The 23,954-nt window shown below is 38.2% G+C and overlaps 1 protein-coding gene across 7 annotated transcripts in view; it reads left to right on the forward strand.

The window, feature by feature from the left end:
• TRIO (trio Rho guanine nucleotide exchange factor) overlaps positions 1 to 23,954 on the forward strand; it is a 255,536-nt gene that overhangs the window by 65,485 nt on the left and 166,097 nt on the right. For all 7 annotated transcript variants that reach the window (XR_009957633.1, XM_062569805.1, XM_062569806.1 and 4 more), the window contains exons 2-6: positions 3,164 to 3,238; positions 9,672 to 9,786; positions 12,125 to 12,317; positions 13,059 to 13,571; positions 17,199 to 17,321. Coding sequence is in view for 6 of the 7 variants with exons in the window: in XM_062569805.1 (XP_062425789.1) it covers positions 3,164 to 3,238; positions 9,672 to 9,786; positions 12,125 to 12,317; positions 13,059 to 13,571; positions 17,199 to 17,321 (1,019 nt within the window). In the remaining variant the exon portion in view is untranslated. The remainder of the gene's footprint in view (positions 1 to 3,163; positions 3,239 to 9,671; positions 9,787 to 12,124; positions 12,318 to 13,058; positions 13,572 to 17,198; positions 17,322 to 23,954) is intronic.

The following is a 23,954-nucleotide window of genomic DNA, read 5'->3' on the forward strand; positions in this document are numbered from 1 at the left end:
TGACATCACTGCCACCGCCGCGTGAGCAGGCGGCTGTCGCGGAGGCTGCAGAGCTGTGCACGCTGCGATCACTGCAGGCATGCCTGGTGGTTCCCTGGGGAGCAGTATGTGCCCCTCTTCCCCCCACCTCCCCCAATAAAAATCTTCAATAAAATCTTCATAATCACCAATGTTTTGTGGGACCGAGGCTTAGAAAGGAGTGGGGCAGACGCCACCCCAAGCCCTTAAAGCCTGCTTGTATTGCTGGGTTTTGCTATAGCTCTGTATTGTAGATAAAAATACAATAATCGTATGTATTTTCTTCACCATACTTGCTCCCCAGCATTCTTTTGTCAAGTGTAATCCCCACAGTCTTCTCACTTAAGCTCTACTGCTGCAGAACTGGAATAAAAATAGGCTGTTTAGAGCAGCAGGAATATGCTAATCCAAGGCCATGAGCCTTAAGGCTATGCAGATCCAGAATGTGAGCCAGGCACTAACATTTTTATTAGAGTATTTACCCTGAGCAGCCCCTTAAATAGTCAAAGAAATTGTAGCTAAATGTTTCTTACTGCTTGCATGCCACAGGCAAAATAAAATGTACGGCTACCATGCCTGGTCCAAGCTGAAGTAGTTTAAGGGCTCAGAAGCCTTAACCAAGCAAGTTGTGGTAACCTCAGTAGCTTGGGTAATTCTGAGCTCAGGCAGCAAAGTACTGCACTGGTTTCTGCATGCTTTTTAACTGAGGAGAAAGTGTTTTCTACCCCTAAATTTACTGTAAAGAAAAGAAATTATCATGGTTGGCCATGAAAACTGGGCATGCTAAATTGGCATTAAGCTTATGGTGGATAGCTCAAGGCACATTACAAAAAAGTATTTGATGTCATTTTAGGTAAGTTATTTAAGCTTAAAGTTTCCTTAAACTGGTGCTTAATGCTTTAGTCCTTGCTAAATGAAAACTTAGGAAGAAGACTGCAGACTGATGAACCATAATCAATATTCCAGAGCAAGGAAAAATGCAAGAGATGCACACCATGGTGTGCTGGACTCCTAATGGTCTGGGGCTGTGTGAAACAAATATCTATGTCCCTCTACTGCTTTAGTCTGTAGATAATTGTGTAGTTGCAAAATACTATCTGTAATGTAGAAATACTCCATGCAGCGTGGTTACCCAAGGAACCAATGTTGGTATCTCTTTGGCTTTCTGAGAATATGCATTGATTTCAGTTTTGGTTTTATTTTATAGTGTTTCTGGAAAATCAAGCAGAGACTTAGCCCTTCTAAGGGGCAGAGGAGGTTTTGCTTGGTTTGGTGTGTAGTCTGTCGGGGCTGAGACAAGAGCACAGTTGCATAGTTGAGTTATGGTGAACTGGAGGGCGCCTGCCTTGGCCTGTGTGTGCGGCCTCCCTACTAAAAAAAATTTGCCTATTGCATTTTTAAAAATCTCCAATGATGTGTAGTCCATAGCCTGCCAAAGGCAGTCTGATCTCCTGCTTCACTGTTCTTTTCTTTACAAAACTTCTACTAACATCTAAATTAAACTTCTTGCTGTAACTCTAGCTAGTTTAATTTGTCACCGCTAAGCTGTTTTTTATGTATTTTGAGGACTGTTGCTGTGCCTCCCCTCAGTTCTTCAGACTAAACAGTATCAGTTGGTTTAGTCCTTTCTCATAGTTCATGGCATGCAACTACCTGGTCATTTTTTGCCTTAGGCCCTCTGTTCAGTGTGTCCTGGGTCTGTTTTGAAAGGCAATGCCCACAACTAAATACCATAACAGCACAAAAGCCTTAGCATTGCTGACTGGAATAGAAAACCTGTGATATGTTTTACATATGATACTTGTAATTTGCAATTTTTGTTTCTTAACAGCACCAATATGATACCTTCAGGTCTTCAGGCAGAAGTACACAGCTGTTTTGTTAAGGGTCAGAGCCTGAAACTAAGTGGTATGAAACATCAGGGTACTTCTGAGGAGGAAGAGAAGTGATACCTGCACTGCTTGGGGTCACTGATTCATTTGACTGTTTTCTGTAAAGGGGCTGTGGCCTTCTTGCATTCAGGAAGAATATGCATTTTAGAGAGGGACTGCTATGTTCACAGATGAGCTAACTTTTGCCAGAATTCTCTGAAATTATGAATAATTAAGAAGGCTATTTTACCTCTCAAATGAACTATTGCTTTTAAGAATAAAATTATGGTATTGTAACAGATTTCTGGGACTTTTCTTAAAAGACATTTCTTGGTTTCCACTGTGGTAAACAAGTAGGTGCTTCCCGCACACTTCCAGAAGACTAAGGCAAAAATCAAAAGAGATTGGAAAAGGTCATAGGTACAGTTAGTTGAAGTGTGGGCACAAAACCACCTGGTTGTTGCAACATGAACAAGATTGGCCCAGAAGGGATCAATTCCGTATTGTACAGATCAGTGTGGAATTTAAGGTCATAAATATAATGCTTCCTAAACGTTCTTCTCTAAAGAAGGAGAGTATAGAATCTAGTCACAGGCATTTACTAGATCTAAAAGGACAAAGCTGACTTACTGCTCTACAACATTGACTGTGATCACCCTCGCTAGGGACTATTTCAAACACCATGTGCATTTGTAGAATTAACATAAAGGAATATGCTCACTATTACAAAATGCTGCTCCTGTCAGGCGGCAGAAGAGATGTGGATAAGAGTTTTGTCTGTAAGCAGTCTACTTACAGAAGAGATCTAAGGACCATTGTATTTAAATAGTGTTTATTTATTTTTTTTTTTTAGTGATGGAAACTGGCTGGTAGTTGCTGTGAAAGTGCCAACATTACTAGCCTGATACTACTCCTCTCTTCTTACTCACTTCCAGCTCAGAAGCGGATGTGAAAGCTGGATTGGAATGCCTTAGAGTAACTGCATTAAACTGATAGTTTTAAAGAAGAAAAAGGCTAATTCTAGTGTCCTGCTTCCCTACACTGAAGCTTGCTAACAGATCGTACTAGTTGTATTAAGCTTTCAAAGTGATATGTTTATTAAAATATTTTATAAGTATTTTTTTGCTTCCTTTTACTTTAAAGTTATCTTAATTCTTGTAATCATAGCATTCAGATTGTACTCCAAAGGTAAATGTTATCCTGGGCACTCATTAAATGTAGAACTGAGCTTTTCTGAATTTCTGACTAATTACCTTATCTTGTATATATTTCAGGGTTTCGCAAAAACGATGAAATGAAGGCTATGGAAGTATTGCCAATTTTAAAGGAAAAAGTTGCATACCTTTCAGGTAAAGTTTTTTCCATCTGTTATATAATGCGTAACTGTGCAATTAGTCACAGACAAAATGGTATTTTGAATACACAGAAATCATTAAAGGATAGGGAAGCAACTGAGACAGTTGGTTATCGCAGAGTCCCCCATATTAAGCAAAGCATGCACATTTTAATTATTACAGATCCCTATACAATGTGCATGTTGTGTTGAATATGGAATATATTGGCTAGTTTTTCTTCCCCATTCTCATACTGCAAATCAAATATCCTTGTTGAGAAAAGCCTTTTTTACTGTAGTCACATTCCTTGTGTTATTTCTTATTTCTTCATCTTTTGGAGAGTTTGTTTAGATGGACCAGTACCAAAGCCATCCCTCTGACATGGGAGAAATATCTGTGTTGAAGAGATGTCATTTGAGTGCTTATCCTTTAAGGCATACTTAATATCTTCATAGTGAAATGAGTTAGCATGTAATTTTAGCTATCTCCAGCATACACCTTGCAGTTGGTTGTTGCTTAATAAGGAATAACAGAAAGGGTTTAGAAGTGGGGTTCAGATTAATGAATATCATACTCTGTAACTTCATAGGTAACTTTACTTAAAGAAATGATGGCTTTATGAGCTGCTTATTCATGTGAACTGTGTTTTGGGTGTGACATTCTCAAGTAAGTACTCTGATATCTGCTGGGATTAGTCAACATCAGTCTTTGTTGACAGCTCTCTGTGACAAATGGTTTAGAGGACAGTCTCATACTTGATAGTGTTCTTTTTTTTTCCCTTTGGTTAGGTTAATAAATTGTCAAGAATTCCAGAAATAAAGCCGTTTATCTGTAAATATAAAACTTACAAAATAATCCCTGAAATTGTACTCTTTAACGATTTGCACAGATTTTTGCTCAATGATAGCTTTCTTGAGTATTTTTTGAGACCAACTGGTTGTGAGAAGACAAGTTTGAATGGGAGATCGTCATTGATGGAGCTGCTGGAAGTTGTGGGACTCAGGGATGCTAGAGTATGTAGTCACAATACTTCATCCTATCCACTCTGCTGAGTGAAGCAGATGAGCGAAGTTAAAAGATGCTTTTGTAAAAGGTCTTGGCAGCTCTAATGACTGACATAAAAATGTCTGTGGACAGCCTGTTCTCTGGTGGTGTGGAAGCTTCATTTTTTTCTGCTTACAAACTGTAATACTGGTGAAGTCTTGCTCAAAACTGTAGTTCAAGAGGGAAGAGAATGGAAAAGGGACTTAAACACAGTATTCCAGTCCCCCAAGACCCATTTGGGCCTTGCTTTATGGCACTTTATGAAAATATAGTTGTGTTTCTATTTCGAGACTTCTGAATTCCCAGATAGACTTGAGGTTTTCTTGGAAGGGTCTAAAAGGTGGTTGTTGTTTTCTTATGTTAATTTGTAGCCAAGTGGTATTCTCAAAAGGGGCTAATTCAGTGCAAGTAAAGAAAACCACCTCAAAATGAAAACGAAGATGAATTTAAATGAAGATGATGGATTATGAACCAGAACAGATGAGGTGCAGGCAGGAAGAAGTGGCTGTCAGCTTGCCTGTGTGAAGGTAGTAACTTTTGAGAGAAGTGAGCAAGCAGCTGTGGGCAGCGTGACTGGCTGGGGCTGATCTGTCAACATACGTAGTTTCATTCTTTCAATGCAAGTGAGGGTCAAATGAAAGGATATTCATTAGCCATGTGAGTGATTTTAAAAGACAAGCAAAAAATTACCAGTAGGACTTGATTATGGAACTAGAACTGTCAAGTGTTGTATCTGGGAAGACAAAGGTAAGGAAAACTATTGGATTATTGATTTACTGCACAGAAGATTTCAGAGGCTTTCAATGCACCTCTTTTGTTTTCTTCAAAAATTTTCTTCACAACTTGTGTTCAACTACCTTGTGTTAGTATTTCTAAGTACAATAACTGTTAAGGTCTGTGGAACACATTTACTGGGGGAAAAACTATTTTTACTAAAAGTGCTAATAGCCCGATTGACATTCACATATATCATTATAATTTTGGTGTTTTTATTCTCCCTCGTTTATGCTGGAGTTCTAGTAGGGTTGTTACATGTTCACTGATGATTAAGTACCTCTTAAGTAGAGTTCAAGTCTGACAATCAACTGTGCAGAAAAAGGTTCTGTTTTATAGAGCAGGAAATACAAATAACAATGAAAAAAAATCATGGGGTGCTTGGTATCCTTAATTGGTATCCTTGATTCCTATGTTTCACTACTGAGACCTTCCTTCTTGAAGATAAATCAATAAGTACAAACTGTGTACCAGTATATTCATCCTCATGTTCTTAGAATACTAGGTACACTGGTTTTTATGCAGTGCTAGCTTGCTTGAGTATTTCTTGAGACTAGCTTGTGAGAGGAGAAGTTTAGAAGGGAGGTCATCACTGGTGGAGCTGCTGGAAGTTGAGAGACTCTGGGCTTCACCAGGCTCTTGGGATCCCACTGAAGCCTTTCTGCCTGCAGACTGCTTCTGACTCCTGCACTGGACCTAGGCTGTCATAGGTATCCTCTAAGCTGTTCCTGAGGTGGTGTTTTGATCCAATTAGTTTTTGTTTTTATTGAGTCAAAACTCAAGATAGCAGATAACCTTCCACTAAGATATCACTTTTATTCAAACCGTATTGTGTTCTGTGAACCGTATGTATGAAAGTTTTTCCTTTCCCTTCCGGTAGGATCCTGTCTGTGTTAGCCTCAGTTAGACTGTAACTACATTTAACTTTGTTTCAGTCTTTGTTTTTCTATCCAAGTATAGATATGTTTTAACATACATATGCAACATAATTTCTTTGCATCTTCTGAGCATTTCATCACTTTTGAAAACACTTTCAGCAATTGTTTCTCCTCTGTTACTAATCACAGTAGGTTCAAAGTGACTCACTTTTTTTTTTCTTCTTCTCCATCGTCGAATTCTAATTTAGCCCTTTTCACTGAGCTGTTAATGTTTTGTTTTTATGAACAGAGAGGATTTTTCATAATCTAGTAAATCTCAAGATGTAGTTACCTGGAAGAGAATTCTGCCACTTTGCCTCTGCTAGCCATGACAAAGACCAGAATGGTTAAAAATAAGGTGAATTTCCAACTGCAGATTGTACAACAAGTGATGTGCAAATGAGGACTATAGTTCAGATAAGTCATCTGGACCTGTTAAAAATTTGTGAGATCTTTGCATATCCTAAAATATGTTAGTGTAACTGTGCTACTCAAACTGTTAAAGAAAAGTAAATTAACAACCAGTGAGGTGACAACTGAAATGACAAAGAGAGATGTGATCTCTGAATGAGAATTTAAATCTGAAAAAAGCCTTAGAGCAGGTATTTTTTGCAAGGACAGGAGGCAATCAAGTACAGAAGGACAAATACTTCACAGAAGTACATTGTGCTGTACGTAGGTTAATAATCACAGAGCCACAAGGCTCAACAAACATAGCCTGAATTCTGTTACTTGTCTGTATTAATTCTGGAGCAAATTCTGTATCAGAAATACACTTATCCTTTACAAAACCAATCTGTCAGACTGGACCACTTTTATCTCTTACTAAAGCAATAGAATAACTGGATTATTTTGCTATCACAGGAAGCTATAGAATGCGGATATTGAATGCAACTTCCCTCAGAATCCTGTGGGAGGTTTCTAGTGTTACCAACAGCCTGGTTGTCCAAGAAAATAAAAACAAAAAAGCTTCCTTGATCTGATTTTCTGCTAACTGGGAAGTAATCTGCTTGGATATTTGAATGTCTCATCTGAAATAGAAAAAGCCTTCCATAATTGTTCCTATTAAGTGCAAATAGTCTGAGGTACAAATTTTTGTTCAATTTAAACTGAAGGCAGTTAAAGTTGGAATGTTTTTCTGTCTGTAGAGTTTGAGCCTAGTACTTATGCAAGTGGAATATTTCCTACAAGGTGCAATTATCTTGGTTTCTTTTAAGAAACAGCACTTGATCTCTTATTCTGCCTTTCAAACCTACCACAAAAAGCCTATTGCTTTGCTTTAGCAAAGTACTTTGAGACTGTGTAAAAAGGCATTTCCTGAAAAATTGTACTATACAACATGTGTGCTTTTGGTGCCATTTGGAAACTATTGGCAAGGCTGCCATTAGTGATGTGCACTAGACAGAAGTGATTCGTGTTGGCTGACTCATGTGAGTCGATCAGCTACTCATATGACACCTCTTGGCATAAACAGGGAGAATCTGTGTCAGTACTGTGGAGGCTCTGTGTAAAAGAAAAGAGGGAAAATGGAACACCCATTAAAGAGCTTAAGAAAGTAGCTTAATATGTTTTTGTTAAAGCAAGACAGAATAAGGTCTACTGTGAAACAGCAAATTCCCACCTGATGCCTCATAGATGGGAATTTGCTGTTCCTGTTTCTGTATGACACAGAAGCATCAGGAACAAAGGAAATGAGTTACTTGTTGGAAAAAGCCTAAACTTTGACTTCCTAGGCATAAGGTCCAAAAAAACATTTGGTGTCACTACTAGAAAAAAAAGATCAGTTAATTTGCTAAGTCTTAAAGATTTTTTGCTTTGTATTAGCAAACTTGGTATCTAGTTGAAGACTGGATTAATGGAATTTTTTTCATTAGTATCAAAGCTATACTGACTTCCTCATTACTCATTTAGACCTGAAATTAGCATGACAAATTGTTGACAACACATGAAAATTTCAGGATATCTTAGCAGAAATTTTAAGCAGCTTGCTTTAAAAATGGGCTTTCTTTGTGATGTATGTGAAGATGGGAGTGAGTTGAGGTGGCATCAAAACTGACATAAATAATAACCCTTGGCTTGCTTTCCTCTGTCACATTGGAAAATTGCACAATATAGTAGTTAATCTGTGGGCAACTCCAGGAAACTGATCTCTGAGAAGACTGCAGGTAGCAGGACGTTTATTTAAATACTTGGAAAATATTAAGATGACTCAGTGTATGCTCTTCACTTCTAGCTTCTTTTGAAAGAAAAATTTTTACCTTGAGCGCGGGTGAGAATTGGTATTGTTTACTAGTTGAAACTTAAATTGTTAAAATCCGTGGCTGATGGACTACAGTGTGCTGAGGAGAACATTAAGGGCTGCAGCAGACTTTAAAGCTTCAGTTAAGTTGGGTAGCTTTGAAGTCAACTGGTCATTTGGAGCTGAGTGGAAGCCAGGGCTGTTGGTCACTTCTACTGCCTTGCATTTGTGTTCTTATCCTGTCACCTAGAGGGTAAAAATCCTCACATTTCTTTCCTTGGCATGTGTGTCAGGCTGATCAAGAACACTTCTTTTGCAGCTTAGCTGTTCAGATCTGTGTTATTCTACAGTTGCATCACTGGTAAGGATCAGACTTACCCTTCCATCAGAGTGAGACAACTTAATTTTTTTTACTCTCTTGTCCCATTGAAGAGGGTCATGGAAAATAAAAGAACTTTCTTTTCTGTTTAGGTGTCTAGTCCTACATCTTCACAGGAATCTGAAGCTACTTGTGTGTTCTGAGGTCATTTGGCCCCTACTAACATGGATTTACTGTGAGAAACTGATTTACAGTGAGGTACAATTCAGAAAACACTATAGTGCTTCCCTGGGTTTCCATGGAATAAGGGAGAAAACAGTCTACACATCTGTACTTGAAAATATATTCATGGAATTTAGCTTGGATGAGTTTGTGCCAAGCTCATACAGTAACATTTTGCAGTCACTAACAGTGATTTGATATAAAATTGCACATTAATTCTCAACAACACTTACTTCTAAGGTTTTGTGCAATTTAAAAAATAAATACATTTAAGCAGAATGACTCAAAATCAGATCTTCTACCATCTTACATATTGAATGAATTCAGACTTCCCTTGTTTTCCATTGCTGGTGGAGTTAGAAGCGATAAAATGATAATCTAGAGTTCTCGCATCAAATCAGGATAAAATACAAACTAAACTCTTCAACAATGTCCATTTTTCTAATACATCCTGTGGGTGTAAAATACTACACACTTTTACTAGTAGCTAGTAACAGCTAGTAGTAGCTAGTTAATTACTAGCTAGTAATTAAGTTAGTACTCAGAGTATCCTTTAAATACTTGCCTACAAAGTAGCATAATTCAATCTAATCTGTACAATTTTTGATTCAATAATTAAATATTTGCTGAAGCACTATTGCTAGAGGTAAGTCACACTGCTGGTCAAACTTGAATGATTAAAAGTCTATGCTATAGTTATTCTTTATTCTAATTTCTTTTGACAGATACGTTCTTATTGTAGGAATTGTAACCAAATCAATTGAACTGATCGATACTTTTGAAATTCAATTTTAAGCTGATCTCTGAATGACAGTGTTGGTATTTAGCTTGAACAACAGCATAGTACTTGGTTTTCCAAAAACATTCTGAGCGCTAGTTTTGCAAACCAGGGTTGTGTTATGCTGTGGGGTTTTAATGTGTTTAATTTTTCAGGTGGCAGAGATAAGCGTGGAGGTCCTATTCTAACGTTTCCAGCTCGCAGTAATCACGATAGAATACGACAAGAAGACCTTAGGAGACTAATTTCATATCTAGCTTGTATTCCTAGGTAAGTCATGGTCATTTGATAAGCTCTGAAGCTATACAATAAATTAATGGAGTATGTTGTAGTACACCCACAAACTAGAACACTGAATGGGGTAAGAAAATAAGCAAATTCGTACCAAGTTCTACGAGTTACTGGTTTTAAACTACTTTTTGTAAAAGACCTAAATAATCGCTCTGCTGTGTAGAAGAGAGACAGTTGGCAGATTGGTTGGTGTGCTTTAGCTAGGGATAGATTACGTCCTGGGAACAGCGTTGCTCTGCCATATTGCTCTCACTGTATTGAAGTTTGAGAATACAACTCAAAAGTTCTCAATACCTCAATAATTAGAAAGATCATAGTCCTCGTTCATGGTATTCCTTGCTTGGGTGGATTGAGGTCTGCACAGCATTCCTAACTTATTCACGTCGAATGAGTTAATGTGTCCTGATAGAACACAGGAAAAACCAGGAGAAATAAAAGTAAAATTACTTGTACAGTCTCACACCTATAGAGATCTGTGATATTGTTGTATTATCAACAAATTAAGCTATGGATCACAATATTCTATTTCAACAAATCAACAAAAGTCAAATCTAGTGCTAGTATACGTATAAAGGAAAGTTTGTTCCCACTGAACTTTGTTATTAGTGCTGAATTGGTAGCAAAAATGACTGTAAGCCCCTGATCTTCAGCCGAAAGGGGTTAATCTTTTGTCAGATGATGGGGCCATGTGACAAGAGGACAAACATGCATTGTATCACCTGATGAAGGGTGTTCTGTCCATCCCAGGAGATGACCAGATGCCTCACCTGGACTAGTTGTCAAGCCCTCCTCCTCACATAATGTCCAGATTGTGTGCTAGGTTAGGAAGAGGCAATGAGCAGCAATTGTGTAATATCACTATGTTGTAAAGACACCTGAAAACCACGTAACCTTTCCATAATTGATGTATCTTAACTTTAAAACAATAGTTGTCCTTGTCCTCTCTTGGGAGCCTGTTAGAAAACTCCTTTGTCGTTGTCCAAAACATTGCAAATTGTAGCGTACACGTATTCTGAACTAGTCAATCTTAATGTATTTTTCTGCTGCCATTGCCCTGCAGTTTAAATGCACTATATGCTTTTTAGGAAGAGTGGTATTTCCTTTGTGGCATTCCTGTGGGCAGGTTGGACAGGCCAAATTTTATCTTTATAAACTTTTTATTATTTTTTTTTCACCAATTCTTAAAAACTCTTCTAAGAAAATTGTATTCCCATTCCTTCTAGGTGCATCCTACTTCAGTTGCAATTCATTTTTCTATTATGAGGTGATAAGACTGTTTGAAGTATGCCAGTGAAAGTTCTCTCCTTTCTGGACACTCTAAAAACCTCGCCACACAAACTCCAGAATTGCATTTACCTTAGTCACATCCCTGAAAGTGACTCATGTACCCGAACAGCAGACATTTGGTCCCTTTTGACAGTCCATTATGTATGACTTGTTAGCTTTGAAATATTTTCCCATTCTATGTCAGCAAGGTCATGTAGTAATTTTTCTTTTTTAAACCAGCAGTGAGCATTAAGTGTGCAAAAGGTATTGATGAAAAAAATTGAATCTGCCACACTCCAAAGTATTACCAGGAATAAGGTGTGTAAAGGCTGTTGTCTTCAGGACAACAGAATTGAATTCAAATTTTGTAGAAACAGATTAAGGTAGTTTTCTTCAGCAGTCATAAAACACTTTCTTATCCGTTAACTGTCCACAAAACGAGCTTGTTATAAAGTAATTATTTATACAGTTTTTTTCCCCTCTGCAAACTCGTACTCTTGATAGCTCTCAGATAACAAGGGACAAGATTCAAGATGGTTTAAAAGGATGTGAAAGGAGTAGGTAATAACAGTGTGCAGACTTCTGTCAGAGGATCCCCTCAACCATTTGAAAAGTATGAATATTGTCATCAGTGGAGTGTATGTGTTTTCTAGAGGATCATTTGTAAATGAATTACATATTGCTACTTCAATAAATTGTATTTCATATATGTGTAAGGTGATGGAGAAACAGGATTCAAAGAGGAAGTGAGAGTGTAAACAGTGAAAAAAAGAGGTGATGGAAGCAGATCAGCAAGTTTGCAACTGGTTTGAAGTTATCGCCCACAAAGTGTTTCGCAGGGGGTTGGGAGCTTGGGAGCAAGCTGCATGAGAGGTAGTGCGTTGCCTTCATCAGAGCTGTTGTATGTACTAGTTAGTTGTCAGTGAGACTTCAGAGTGTGATTGGTAGCTGGGGAGACCCCATTCATTGAGCAGTGTGGTGTGGTAAGAGCATGATCTGTAGTTGAATTTGTAATGTGTGCTTGATAACCTTTTTCTCCTTTCCTCTGCAGTGAGGAAGTATGTAAACGAGGATTCACCGTCATTGTAGACATGCGTGGATCAAAATGGGACTCCATAAAGCCTCTGCTGAAGATTTTACAGGAATCCTTTCCCTGTTGTATTCATGTTGCACTGATAATCAAGCCAGACAACTTCTGGCAGAAACAGAGGACTAACTTTGGCAGCTCTAAGTTTGAATTTGAGGTAATTTCCCCTTATAGTATGCTAATTTGTATTTGTTAGATGGTTTAAGTGTGCTTGCTACAGATCAGCATCTTGAATAATTTCAGACTAATTATGCTCTTGGATGGGAGGGGAGATAGATAAGGCCAGTGGTACTGCAGGGGATGGGATTTCAATCATATGCCTGGGTTAGATGGTTGTGCACATCATTATGTACATGGTTTGTCTGAGTACGAAAAAGAAAGAATTGGGGCATATTTTTGTGTCTTGCCCCTCTCTCACCCCTCACTCCCCCCCACACAAAGTAAAATTAAGCTCTATCTATGTTTTCATTCGGTGGGAATTGTGGGAATGGTGCTATCATCAGTGTGCCATGCAGAGGAAAGTAACCAACTAAACCTTGCTGTTATCTTCCTGCTCTACAATATGTTAGTCAAAACTTAATCAAAATAGCTAAAAGAGCAGTTGCTATTTCCCTCTTCAGTGTGGTAAGGTAAGAGAGAAACGCAAGTGGTAATAAGATTTAAAAGGTTGCTGGGGGTAAAATGTTTCTCATTTTGGGAAATAACTGCAAGTCAGAAGGCTGATCAGAATTGGTGACTGAAGAAAAGCATATGAGAAAAGTTAAATCACATGTACTTTATAAGCAAAGTGATCAACTTCTAAATATACAGAAATAAAAACTTGAAAGAAATTTTCAAATTCACTGCAGTACCAGTAATATTTTGTCTTTTGTTTGTGTGCTTGTTTGTGTGTTTTTAGACAAATATGGTGTCTCTGGAAGGCCTTACCAAAGTAGTTGACCCTTCTCAGCTAACTCCAGAATTTGATGGCTGTTTGGAGTATAACCATGAGGAATGGATAGAAATCAGAGTTGCTTTTGAGGACTACATCAGCAATGCAACCCATATGCTGTCCAGACTGGAGGAACTGCAAGATATATTGTCCAAAAAAGAAATGCCTCAGGACCTGGAAGGTGCTCGCAATATGATAGAGGAACATTCACAATTAAAAAAGAAAGTCATTAAGGCGCCAATTGAGGACCTTGATGTGGAAGGACAGAAGCTGCTCCAGCGAATACAGAGCAGTGACAGCTTTCCCAAAAAGAACTCTGGGTCAGGGAATGCAGACTTACAGAACCTTTTACCCAAAGTATCCACCATGCTGGACAGGCTGCACTCAACACGGCAGCATCTGCATCAGATGTGGCATGTGCGAAAATTGAAATTGGACCAATGTTTTCAGCTCAGGCTGTTTGAGCAGGATGCTGAAAAGGTAAGGGCCAGGGGAGGGGAGGATGAATGGATGCTATCATTTACAGGCACAGCGCTTGACTGGCTTGAAAGGAGTACTGAGGAAAACTACAAATAGTAATTTTTGTCTTTAGAATTAATCACTACCCTTTTAATGAGAAAGAAAGGCTGTATTTAGTGACTCTTAGACTTCTGGAATAGAGGGGTTGTTGCAGAAATTCCAAACTGTAAAGAACACAGTTTTCTCTCATTTAGGAAACTTTAAAGTTGTAGTGGCTTAAAAGCTTTAGCTTTGGTAAGGTTTTGATCCAGACAGGTGCCTTGGCAGGTGTCAAGTGAAGAGGAATCTGTATGCCTTAAGTACAGATGACTAAGGACAGCATCCATCTCTCTCCCAAGTGACTCTTGGGGTTTGAGTGACAGGCAGTTGGCAGAGTCTTGACCTGGAGAACTGTTTCATTGATGCAGAGTTTAGAGTCTCAGGCTAAAAACTGACACATCTTTTTTGACACGCATATGCCATTAATAGGGGACTGACTGATCTCAAAATGTTTCAGGTTAACAAATCCCATCAAATCAGAAATGCCCTTGATAGTCATGGAATGTGAAGAACAATCACAGTTAGCAGTGCATTATTAGATGAACTCAGATAAAATCTATCTTTACATGGAAAGGCTTTGCAATCGTTTGTTATTAACTTGTGTCCAGTTTTAAAAAAAGATGGGATTTTTTTTCACAGGGAGAAGTAATAACTAAACTATCTAAGTCTAGTGGCAGGTATGGTCTTTGCCAGATTTGTAAAAATAAATAAATAAATAATATAAAAAAATGAACATAAGAATGCCTGAATGTGGTGAGACCAGTAGCCTGCTCTCCAGCAGCGGTCATAAGCAGATGCCTTGAGGAAGAGTAAAAATAGGCAAGCAATATATATGTATTTCTCCTTCCTCCTCTTCCTCTGTACCTTCCAATCCCCTGATCATTTCAACTCAGAGACCTTTTTTTAACACTACTCTCCTTTTAATGTTTTCTGCTGTGCTTGAAGAAGAAGAAACTTCAATATATTTTCAGTGTTTACTGAATAGTATGAGTTGAAAATCGTAGGAACAGGAAAAGAGTTGAAAAAATCTAGTAAAGTCAATTTAGCTTTATAAAATTATCTAGGGAAAAAAACAAGCTGATGGTCTGGTGTTGTTTTTTCAGGCTCAAAATGCTTTTTAGCAACTTTTTGCTTAATTACAGCATGAGGAAAGTTTGTATTTTGATGATGTTCACATTAAGTACTTAAAAATACGTTCTTAATTTACTCATCTAAAAGTTGCCTAAATAACTTGTGCTTTAAGAGGCAACTTGTCAAATACTTGTGCCAAGAGAGTTGAGCTCTGTCCTACCTTCTGCTTGTGTATTCCTAGATCTGTGGTTTTTTACGCTCCTGATTCCAAGAAAAAAAATCTATGTTAAATTTATGCAGCTATCTTTCAAAATAGAGGGAAATGTTAGGCACCTCCAAATGGAATTAACAGCACTAGCACACTTGAGACTTCTTCTGTTGGCTGAAGGAGCTATAAGGATTCAAAAGGGTTATGTAGTATCCTAACTCACTCTTTGGATTAAGACTGCTACTTGCAGCCTTTATTTCACTCCTTATATTAGATAAGATTTCATAGCTCGGGACTCCTTTATTAGTTTATGTCTATATGGTTTATTTGAGTATAGGAAAAACAACATTTTGGATGAAAAATAAGTTTTTGGATGAAAAGGAATAAATATGTTCTTTCGGAGGGTTTGCACAAGTCTTTGCACAAGAAATGTGGGCTGGTTCGGGAAAAGAGAAGGCTAAGAGGAGGAGTGCACATGGGGTCTGATTGCTTTTTTCAGTTGTCTATAGTAGAATTACAGAAAAGACAGGGCCAGGCTTGTCTCAGAGGTGCACAGCCAAAAGACAAGAGGCGGAAGAAGTTCTGACTGGATACAAAGTGGGGGAAAAATCATGACAAAGGTTGTCAACCACTGGAGAAAGGTGATCCAGAGGGGCTATGGTATCTCCATCCATGGAGATACTGATAATTTGATTGGACAAGGTTACATGCTCAAACTCTGAAGCTAGCCCTACCTTGAAATAGGGTTTGGACAAGATGACCTGCAAGGGTCATTTCCAAATTATTCTGAGATTCTAAGAAGTGGTCAAATTATAGGCTAATAGCCTGCCTGTTTTGAGAGTATTCGGATTCACACTCATATTATCATTGAGCCAGTTAACAGCAAGTGCAAAAAATTCAAATGAAGAGAGGGATGGTAAAACTGTAACCCACTGAGAAAGATAACCTCTTTAAAGAGGGAACAGGAGCTGGGGGCAGAGCAGCTGAATGACTTCACTTTAAAAAGTCAAGGTATGCATTATGCAAACAGGATTGAACAGAGACCAAGTTTTCTAATTGTGTTTTTTCAATATAGTTCCTCTGTTTTTTCTGCTACTGCAAGGTAACTTAGGTCTTTTCTGGTCCAGTCAAATAACAGTGTGAGCATAGCATATCCACAATTGCTGTTGTAACACTCCAAAGTTAAAATACTTGGTGAAAAGACCTGCATGGTCATAGGTGCGGACAGTGTCTATTTTGAATAATATTCTGACGCATCTTCAATGTAGTCTAGATAAGAAAATGAAAATTTTAGGAGTATGTAGTCAACTGTTTCCAGTGTCTAAGCTCTTGCATGTTTTTATTACCACACCTTAGTGTTTTCTGATTATAATTGTTTGTCATGTACCTGTGTGGAATATTGGATTTGGTAGTATTGCTCTGTTAACTAGAGTGTTTTAAAAGATCTTTAGATGAGTACTGACTATTCTTAGCTACTTCTTCTTTTTTTCCCTTTGAACCATCTTTTGTAGCCTATCTAGAGAGTAGGTGAGTCTTTTGAGCTAAGATTTCAGGAAGATTTCAAGAGGAAGGCCAGGTGAGGGATTAACTTGGCTTCTTGCTTCGTTACTTGATCTTTGTAAACTTTGTCTTCCAATGGCACTGTTAACATCCTAGCTAAATAGCTGCAGTCATGATCATTTTCAGAGGAGATCTCTTCTAAAATTTATTGAATATAGAAGTACATTTTTTTTCACACACTTAAAAACTGTCCTTAAATTTTGTAGGAAATGGTAATCTGTAACACTATGCTCAAGTATAGTCTTTTTGATTTGCTTAGCAATAGAAAATTTATTTGCAACTTTGACATGAACTAATGACTAAACTACTTCATCAGCAAGTATGAATTTATGTTTAATTTCTGTGAGTTGCCATTTTCATTTGAAATTACAAAGCTGCTGAGAACCTTTAAACTTGGAACTCAGACTCATGCTCCACATTTGTTTACTATGACTCTTTTTGTAGTAATGAAGTTGACTTGTAGCTTGTTCAGATAAACATCTTTGGTCAAGGTTTAACAGCCTCAGGTATTGGGTCCAAAAGGTCAGATTTCAGCTAAAAACTATGAATTGGTTAAAATATATAGTAACTTTAGAATAGAAGAAACAGTGTTGATTTTCATGGCCTTAGGTTGTCTTCTGTATACTGAGAAAAATCTCTTTTTACTTGTCAGTTTCTTCTATAAGAAATTATTCATATATATATTTTTTTTCCTCAACACTTTCTTGTAGATGTTTGACTGGATCACCCACAACAAAGGTCTATTTTTAAACAGCTACACGGAGATTGGAACCAGTCATCCCCATGCTATGGAGCTTCAGACACAGCACAATCACTTTGCCATGAACTGTATGGTAAGAACAGGCCTCATTTCACAACACTGACAAAACTACGTGTTTGCTCTTTAAGGTAGAACTCGTAAATCGTATATAAGATTCCTTCTATTATGAATAGTGCAAATTTGTATTTGAGCCATGGAATTATGTAACAAAAAGGAAGAAAAGAAATGGTAGCCAGGCAGCAAGTATAGAGTTACTGTGATTGAGCAACAAAATTGTTTGGAATAATGCCAGCATTCAACACAACCTCAGGATTTCCGAAGTGCGAGTGTCAAAACTTGTAGATGTCTGACGCTGCTAGCAAAAATCTTGCATGTGGGCACTTATTACTGTTTTGCCACTAATGGCTGGCAAAATAAATTTTGTTTGTTTCTGAGTACTATTCTGAGCCTTTTACTTAATTCCAGGGAATTGTATGTAATATGGACTTCAGAGCTGTCTGTAGAAAGAACTGGCTCTGAGAATCTTCAGAAGAGATACCTACAGCTCAGGCAGGAAAAGTTCTCAGAAGTTCTGCGAAACAGGTCTGACTAGATCAGTAGCTAATCCTGGTGTAACAGGGTTTTTTTGGACAAGCTTGTCATTTCTGGCACAGTAGAATGGAGTTAAAACAAATATTTTTCTTGTCAAATTTGATCTTAAGATGAACCATCAGTAGACAGCAGTTAAAAATTCAGCTTGTAATTAGCAGCGAGTGAAAGCTGCTTTTAAGTTTCATGAGTGCCCTGTTTGGACTTGAAGACTAAATTCTCGAGCGCACTCTACATCTTTTTCACTAGGAGGATTGGATATGTGCAAGTCACTTTGGGAGTCTGGACTTAAATCCAGTCCTTCGTTGTCAGCTTAGTGGAAGAGGGATATTACCACTCTTGTTAGTAATTAACATCCTTGTCAGTCTAGGGGTAAGAATTATATTAAAATGCAGTTGAAACAATCAACTCTTGTAAAAGGGTTTTGTAGGTCAGGGCTGCATAACTCTGGCAAAGCAAGCTACCTAGGCTGTGCTTCTTTCTTAGCAAGGCGGCTCTCATGTCCAGAAGGTAGGTTTTCTACAATTCAACTATGTTAAATGGGTGTTGCGGGGGCGGGGGGAAGAAGTCAGTATTAACTTCGTGAAAAGAGCAAAGCAAGAGTTGGTGAGCCTTGCAATTAAGTTATGTAACATTATATATGATGTAATTTTGTTAGGTCTGGAAAATACAGGTTCACTCCATAGGGAATTGCTCCTTTACAGAGCAGTTCTTTGCTGGTGCTCATTGCGTATGAAGGAGAACAGAATGGAAAGGACAGAGGTGCAGTATGTCACTGACATGGAACATATTTTGAAACTTAGTAAATTTGGAAGGCCAGACTATTTTTGGACTTGATGCTAAAGATCAGCTTCTGTCAGCCTATCTTGGTCATATTCACTGTTGTCCCCCTTCCCTCCCCCCTTTTTTTTAAAATTTGTTTGCTTTTTTTATTCGTGTGTCCTTCAAATGTCAGCAAGAGTAGGAAGCACTTGAGCACTCAATCATGTTTCCTCCTGCTCTGTTTTGCTCTTTGTCTTCTACTGTTAATCTCTATTTTGCATGTGGTAGTTAAATACAGTAATTACAGAGGAGTTTTTCTCAGTCTGTATAGGTTGACCTTAACCTGTGTAAGCATACAAGGCACAGCTTACATCTAAGAGGGCATAACCAACCTGTAGTTTTTCCATGCATTTCTGCAGCATAGGCCCTGTGAAGTGGGTCTTTGGTGCCAAACAGAAAAACACAATTTTGAGATTATCAGCCCCTGCTTTTGATTTGAGCAGTGTTCAGTTTTTCTGCAATTTTGACAGACAACTTGGACATCTTACCTGAGGAGTAGGGGGAAAATTAGACTGAATGTCACAGGAAAAAGTGACCTGAGCTGATTGAATTTTGACTAGTCTTAGTTTAAGTGGAAAAAAGTTAGGTAGTCTTAACTCCTGCAAGGATGTTCAGTTGCTCCCTGACCACTCTTCAGATACATTCTATGCTGAACAAGCTATTACGTGTTCACTGTTGCAGTCAGCATAACTTTTCAGTAATCAGAGGTGATTTAAGATCTCCTGTGTGAATACTCAATACTAGAGGTGGAATGTAACTTTTAGTCCCTCTACCACCATGCAAATTATTCAATTGGATGGGGCAGAGGAAGGAATGACAACTAAATATTAAGTTTATTATATGCAGGAGATTTTGGAGGAGTTTCACTATGGCGCTAATTGGACCCTAATATAACTTGTTTTCCAGACAGTTTTCTTAGGCTCACTTTAGGGGGGGGGAAAGTCTGTTCAAATGATAAATGTTACCCAACAAGCTAAACAAAACTTCTTGCACTTGCTTACAGCTTAACCTGATAATTGATGTTACAGCTGCTTTGCTTAACATGTTGTGGTTGCTCTAGGGCACATGCTCTCCTCGCAGCAGGTGCTAGCTACTGTCAATAGTTGGTTCTGCCATCTCCTCCTTTGAAGCCATGGCTTGGTTTTCTGGGATGCAGGAGGGCCATTTCTGCAGCTGCTCCCACCAAGTGTGAGTGAAGAGCAATGGCCCTTGAATGAGAAGACAAAAATCTTACTCTGATCTTCTAGGCTCAGATGAACCACCTGGATGTAAGCCATTGTGAAAACTACTTAATTCCTGTCATCAACAAGAGTCTGTTGCATCAAAATAGGCAAAAAGGATTTGTCGAGCATTTTCTTTTTCCTCATAAGGCTTTCTGCAAGTTTTAGATCTTAATTTTCAATATTACAGAATAAAATAGTCAGAAGTTTAAACTAAATGATGTAAAACAAAAAGGTGAAGAATACAGCAAGGGGGGAAACACAACTGCACTTGCAGTAGCTTCATTAGCCTGTGATACATCTAGGAATCCTGCATATTCAGTATATTAGACTTGTGTTGTTCTGCTTCGTAGAAGTTAATGGAAGTAAGTTTAAAGCTGAATGATATACACAGTTGAGCTAAACAATACACGGACAGGTTCTCTTTGCAGTGAAACTGTCCTACAGAAAAGCTGGATAGGTGCAGTGATGCACACTGACAGTGGACGCTTATTTGGTTACCATTATTTAGCACACACAGGTTGACATGACTTAAAAAGAATTTTCTGGCTGAAATATAGCTTGTATATTCAGCTGTAAGTATGTGACCTGCTAGTGCTGAGATCAAGGAGCTATGTATTGACAAGTACCAAGACTACTTTTATATAGGGCAAGCTGATCCCATCTTTCCTAGCTGTTTAAAAATAAACTCTCAAGGTTTTGTCTCTTTAAAGATGAAGCTGTTTTTTTAGGATCATTTAAGAAGCCTGCTTTCAGCAATAGTAAATTACTAGTGTCAAGTCTCAGGGTTTATTTGTGTTAAGCAATATTCAGTTTTAGCTTAAAGTTCCTCTTCAGGTTACTGAATGAATGCTTCACGTCTCAAAACAAGTTTTTAGAACCTTTTAAGGGAGAAACTTGCAAATATGGCATCATAGGAGTTGCACATACAAAAATATCTGTCTAGTTTTAGAACTGTAAAAACATAAAATATCTGTGATTATACCATTAGGCGTGTATTGAAGAGCAAGAAAGACCGATTCTGTGTCGGTCCCCCCTTTTTCCTGCCATTTTCCGTGTATCTTGTGGGGCACAATAGAAACAAAAGCAATCATCTGAAATAGGGATTGGGGGGAGGAGGAGAATTCCTCTTTGAGTATTTTTCTTCTACTTTTCTTGCTGGATCAAATGGCTTTGATTTCATCAAAGCTTAACTGTGCCTCTTAACTGTGCCAGGTCAAACTGATTGGGAAGTGAGCTAGACAAAAGAAAGCTTTCCCTGGAGAAAGCTACCTCTGGCTGCTGTCAAAGATCTCTGGCTGTGGCTTGTCTCTGGGTGCTGCCAGGACCATCAGTAGAAGCTATGTTTAGCCTTAGCCCAAGAAGTCTTATATTACTATATCAACTGTTGGCATGTTCCTAAACTAGTTAACACTAGAGGGAGGGCTGTGGGTGGGCTATTCACCAGGTCCACCATGAAAAATGTAGGAAAGTAAGATAATGAATTTGAAGAAAAGAAGAGTAAGGTGAAATTATATTTAACTTGTTTTAGTGTAGATAACAATAGTTAAATAGTTACCTAAGAACAACTTGAAGATCCTTGTAGTTGAAGAACAGATTAGACAGTAGATTGTAGTCTGGATGCTGCTGATCATATTTTTGCTTAAGGGAAAAGACTGGGTGATGCCTTTAGTTATTTGTAGTCCTGCATATTTTGGAGTTTGGATTCCCAAACTGAGATTCAGTGTTGTTTCCTAAAACCCTCTTCTATTCTCTCTTGCAACATTTAAATCATTAAAGCAAATATTACCTCATACCTTAATGTTATACCTTTTAATAGCGGTCACTTGTGTGTGAAGTGACAGGTGAATTGGAAAATGGATCCTTTGCAAAAATGTTCTTATTACAGTTGAATAGTTTGTAATTCATCAATGTGTGTATGTATGAATGTATATATAAATAAAGGTGCCAGGTATAATGCTTGTAGGTCATGTTGTTGGGGTGTTTTTTTTAACATTGAATGCTTAATAGTGTCTGTGTCAGAACACTCCTGTTTGTTACTTAGTCTAGGAAAATCGAAATAAAATAGACCCTTCAGGGCATCTGCCAGCTTTATTTTGTACTGGATATGATGGTAATTTAGTTAAACTGGCAGGCTGTCACCTGTATTTTCCCCTGTGTACTTGCCTTTCAGGCATACACCAAAGAATGACACATGCAGTACACTACAGCTTGTGTTAGGCTGCTGATCTGTGTTGACTTGCTGAGCAATATTTTTTACATACATATACACGTTCCCTTTAAGGAATAATTCTGCAATGAGGAACTTTCCAGATATTGTAAGGTATCTTTTCAACTTCTAACTAAAGGGCATTGTGTGAGAGAGAAAATAAATGTACTAAGTAATACTGTAATATACTAACTTGAATGGTCTTGGCTTTGTTCCCTTTTGAGTTTTTTCTCCATGTGTAACACAATGAAAGAAATAACTTTATCATTTTAGTCCTTCACTTTTCTTGACATCTTGATACATATTTAGAAGCTGCATCTATTTGAGGCAGAATTGCGTGATCTAAATGAGATAACTGTTACAGACTTGTTTTAAGCTATCACTTGATATCTGTTGTTGCTTTCACTGAAGTAAGCCTGTAAACCTGTGCAATAACTAAGAAACCTCTGGCTCCAAGATAATGAACACCACCCTAGTTGGAACAGTATTTCTGAAGTAGTGCATGGAATATGCATTTGTCATATAATAACAGTGTACCTGCCTACCTGTTTATAAATTTGACATAATGTGTTACCTTTCAAGTTAACAAGTTAAAGACAGTCCAGTTCTAGTCCATTGTTATTTCAGATTCACTTTCTCCTTAACCAAGTCTGGTTCTTCTGGGTCACTGCATTCTGAAATGCTGAAACTTAAATATTTAGTTGATATATCAGATAGTGATAGTGGAAGAAAAATTTGATCAGATTACTGTAGGATTTTTTTGAGGAAAGGAATGTGACATATATAGCTTGGAAAGTGTTCAAACTTTGGCATATTCATTCATATTTGTGCAGCTACAAGGAATATTTTTCCACACTTGTAAAGCCAGATTGCTACGGGAAACTGCATGCATGTTAAGCACAGATTGGTTTTGATTTGTATAACTACATATTTATAGTGCCAGTCTTTCCTGTCCTTAATGTCTAATTGACATCCCAGAACTTCAGAAATGCATATAGTTCAAGTGGCATTCTAATATAGCCAGTATTAGCCTAATAATATAGAATATAGATTCTTACGGAAGTAGATCAATTAAGATGTCGGCTGTATCAGGAAAACCTTTACATTCACACTTGCATAGATGTATATAGTTAAACTAAGAGACCTGTTCCAATTACTGCTCCAGTAAGTCAGCATGGTCAGGTCTAGGAAGATGGCTTGGGACTTCTTGCTGAGGCTTGGGCAGCAGGAGACAAGTCTTCTAGCCTGCAGGAGATCTGTGGTTGTTGAAGAGCTTTGTTGCTGCACTGAAGAGCTGAAGAGGAAGTCAGCAGACTCTGCAGCATCAGAGATTGAGAAAGACATCAACTGGCTCTCCTCTGAGACCCTGCAGCTTCAAGAGCCTGAACCCCCAACTGTACTGAAGGAGAGGCATACAGAGTCTGTTCATATCTGTTTGGGAGACAAAAGTTTCCTTGATACTATAAGTGGAAAACTGACTTTTGGCATGAGGAGGAAGGCTCTTGTTCCACCTCAAGATCTGCAGCTATCAAGTAGATTCAGTGCCCTGGTAGTAGACAAGTGGGTGGGAGTTCTGTCAAATGAATCATCTGTGCCAGCTGAGCCTGAGCCAAGCAGCAGCACCAGGAGAAAGTGGCAAGTACTAATAGTGGGAGATGTCCTACTGCAGGAGACAGAGGCCCCTAATTGCAAACCTGACCTGTTGTTTAAGGAGGCCTGCTAAGAGCTCTGATTTAGATCATTGTGGAAAGACTGTCAAGGTTTGTCTGGCCCTCAGACTGTTACTCCCTTCTGTTCTTCTACATGAACTCCAAGGATACAGCTAGGGATGACCTGAAAGTATCAAGCCTGACTGTATGGCTCTTGT

This window comes from Rhea pennata, chromosome 2 (assembly GCF_028389875.1).
Source record: "Rhea pennata isolate bPtePen1 chromosome 2, bPtePen1.pri, whole genome shotgun sequence".
Taxonomy (NCBI): domain Eukaryota; kingdom Metazoa; phylum Chordata; class Aves; order Rheiformes; family Rheidae; genus Rhea; species Rhea pennata.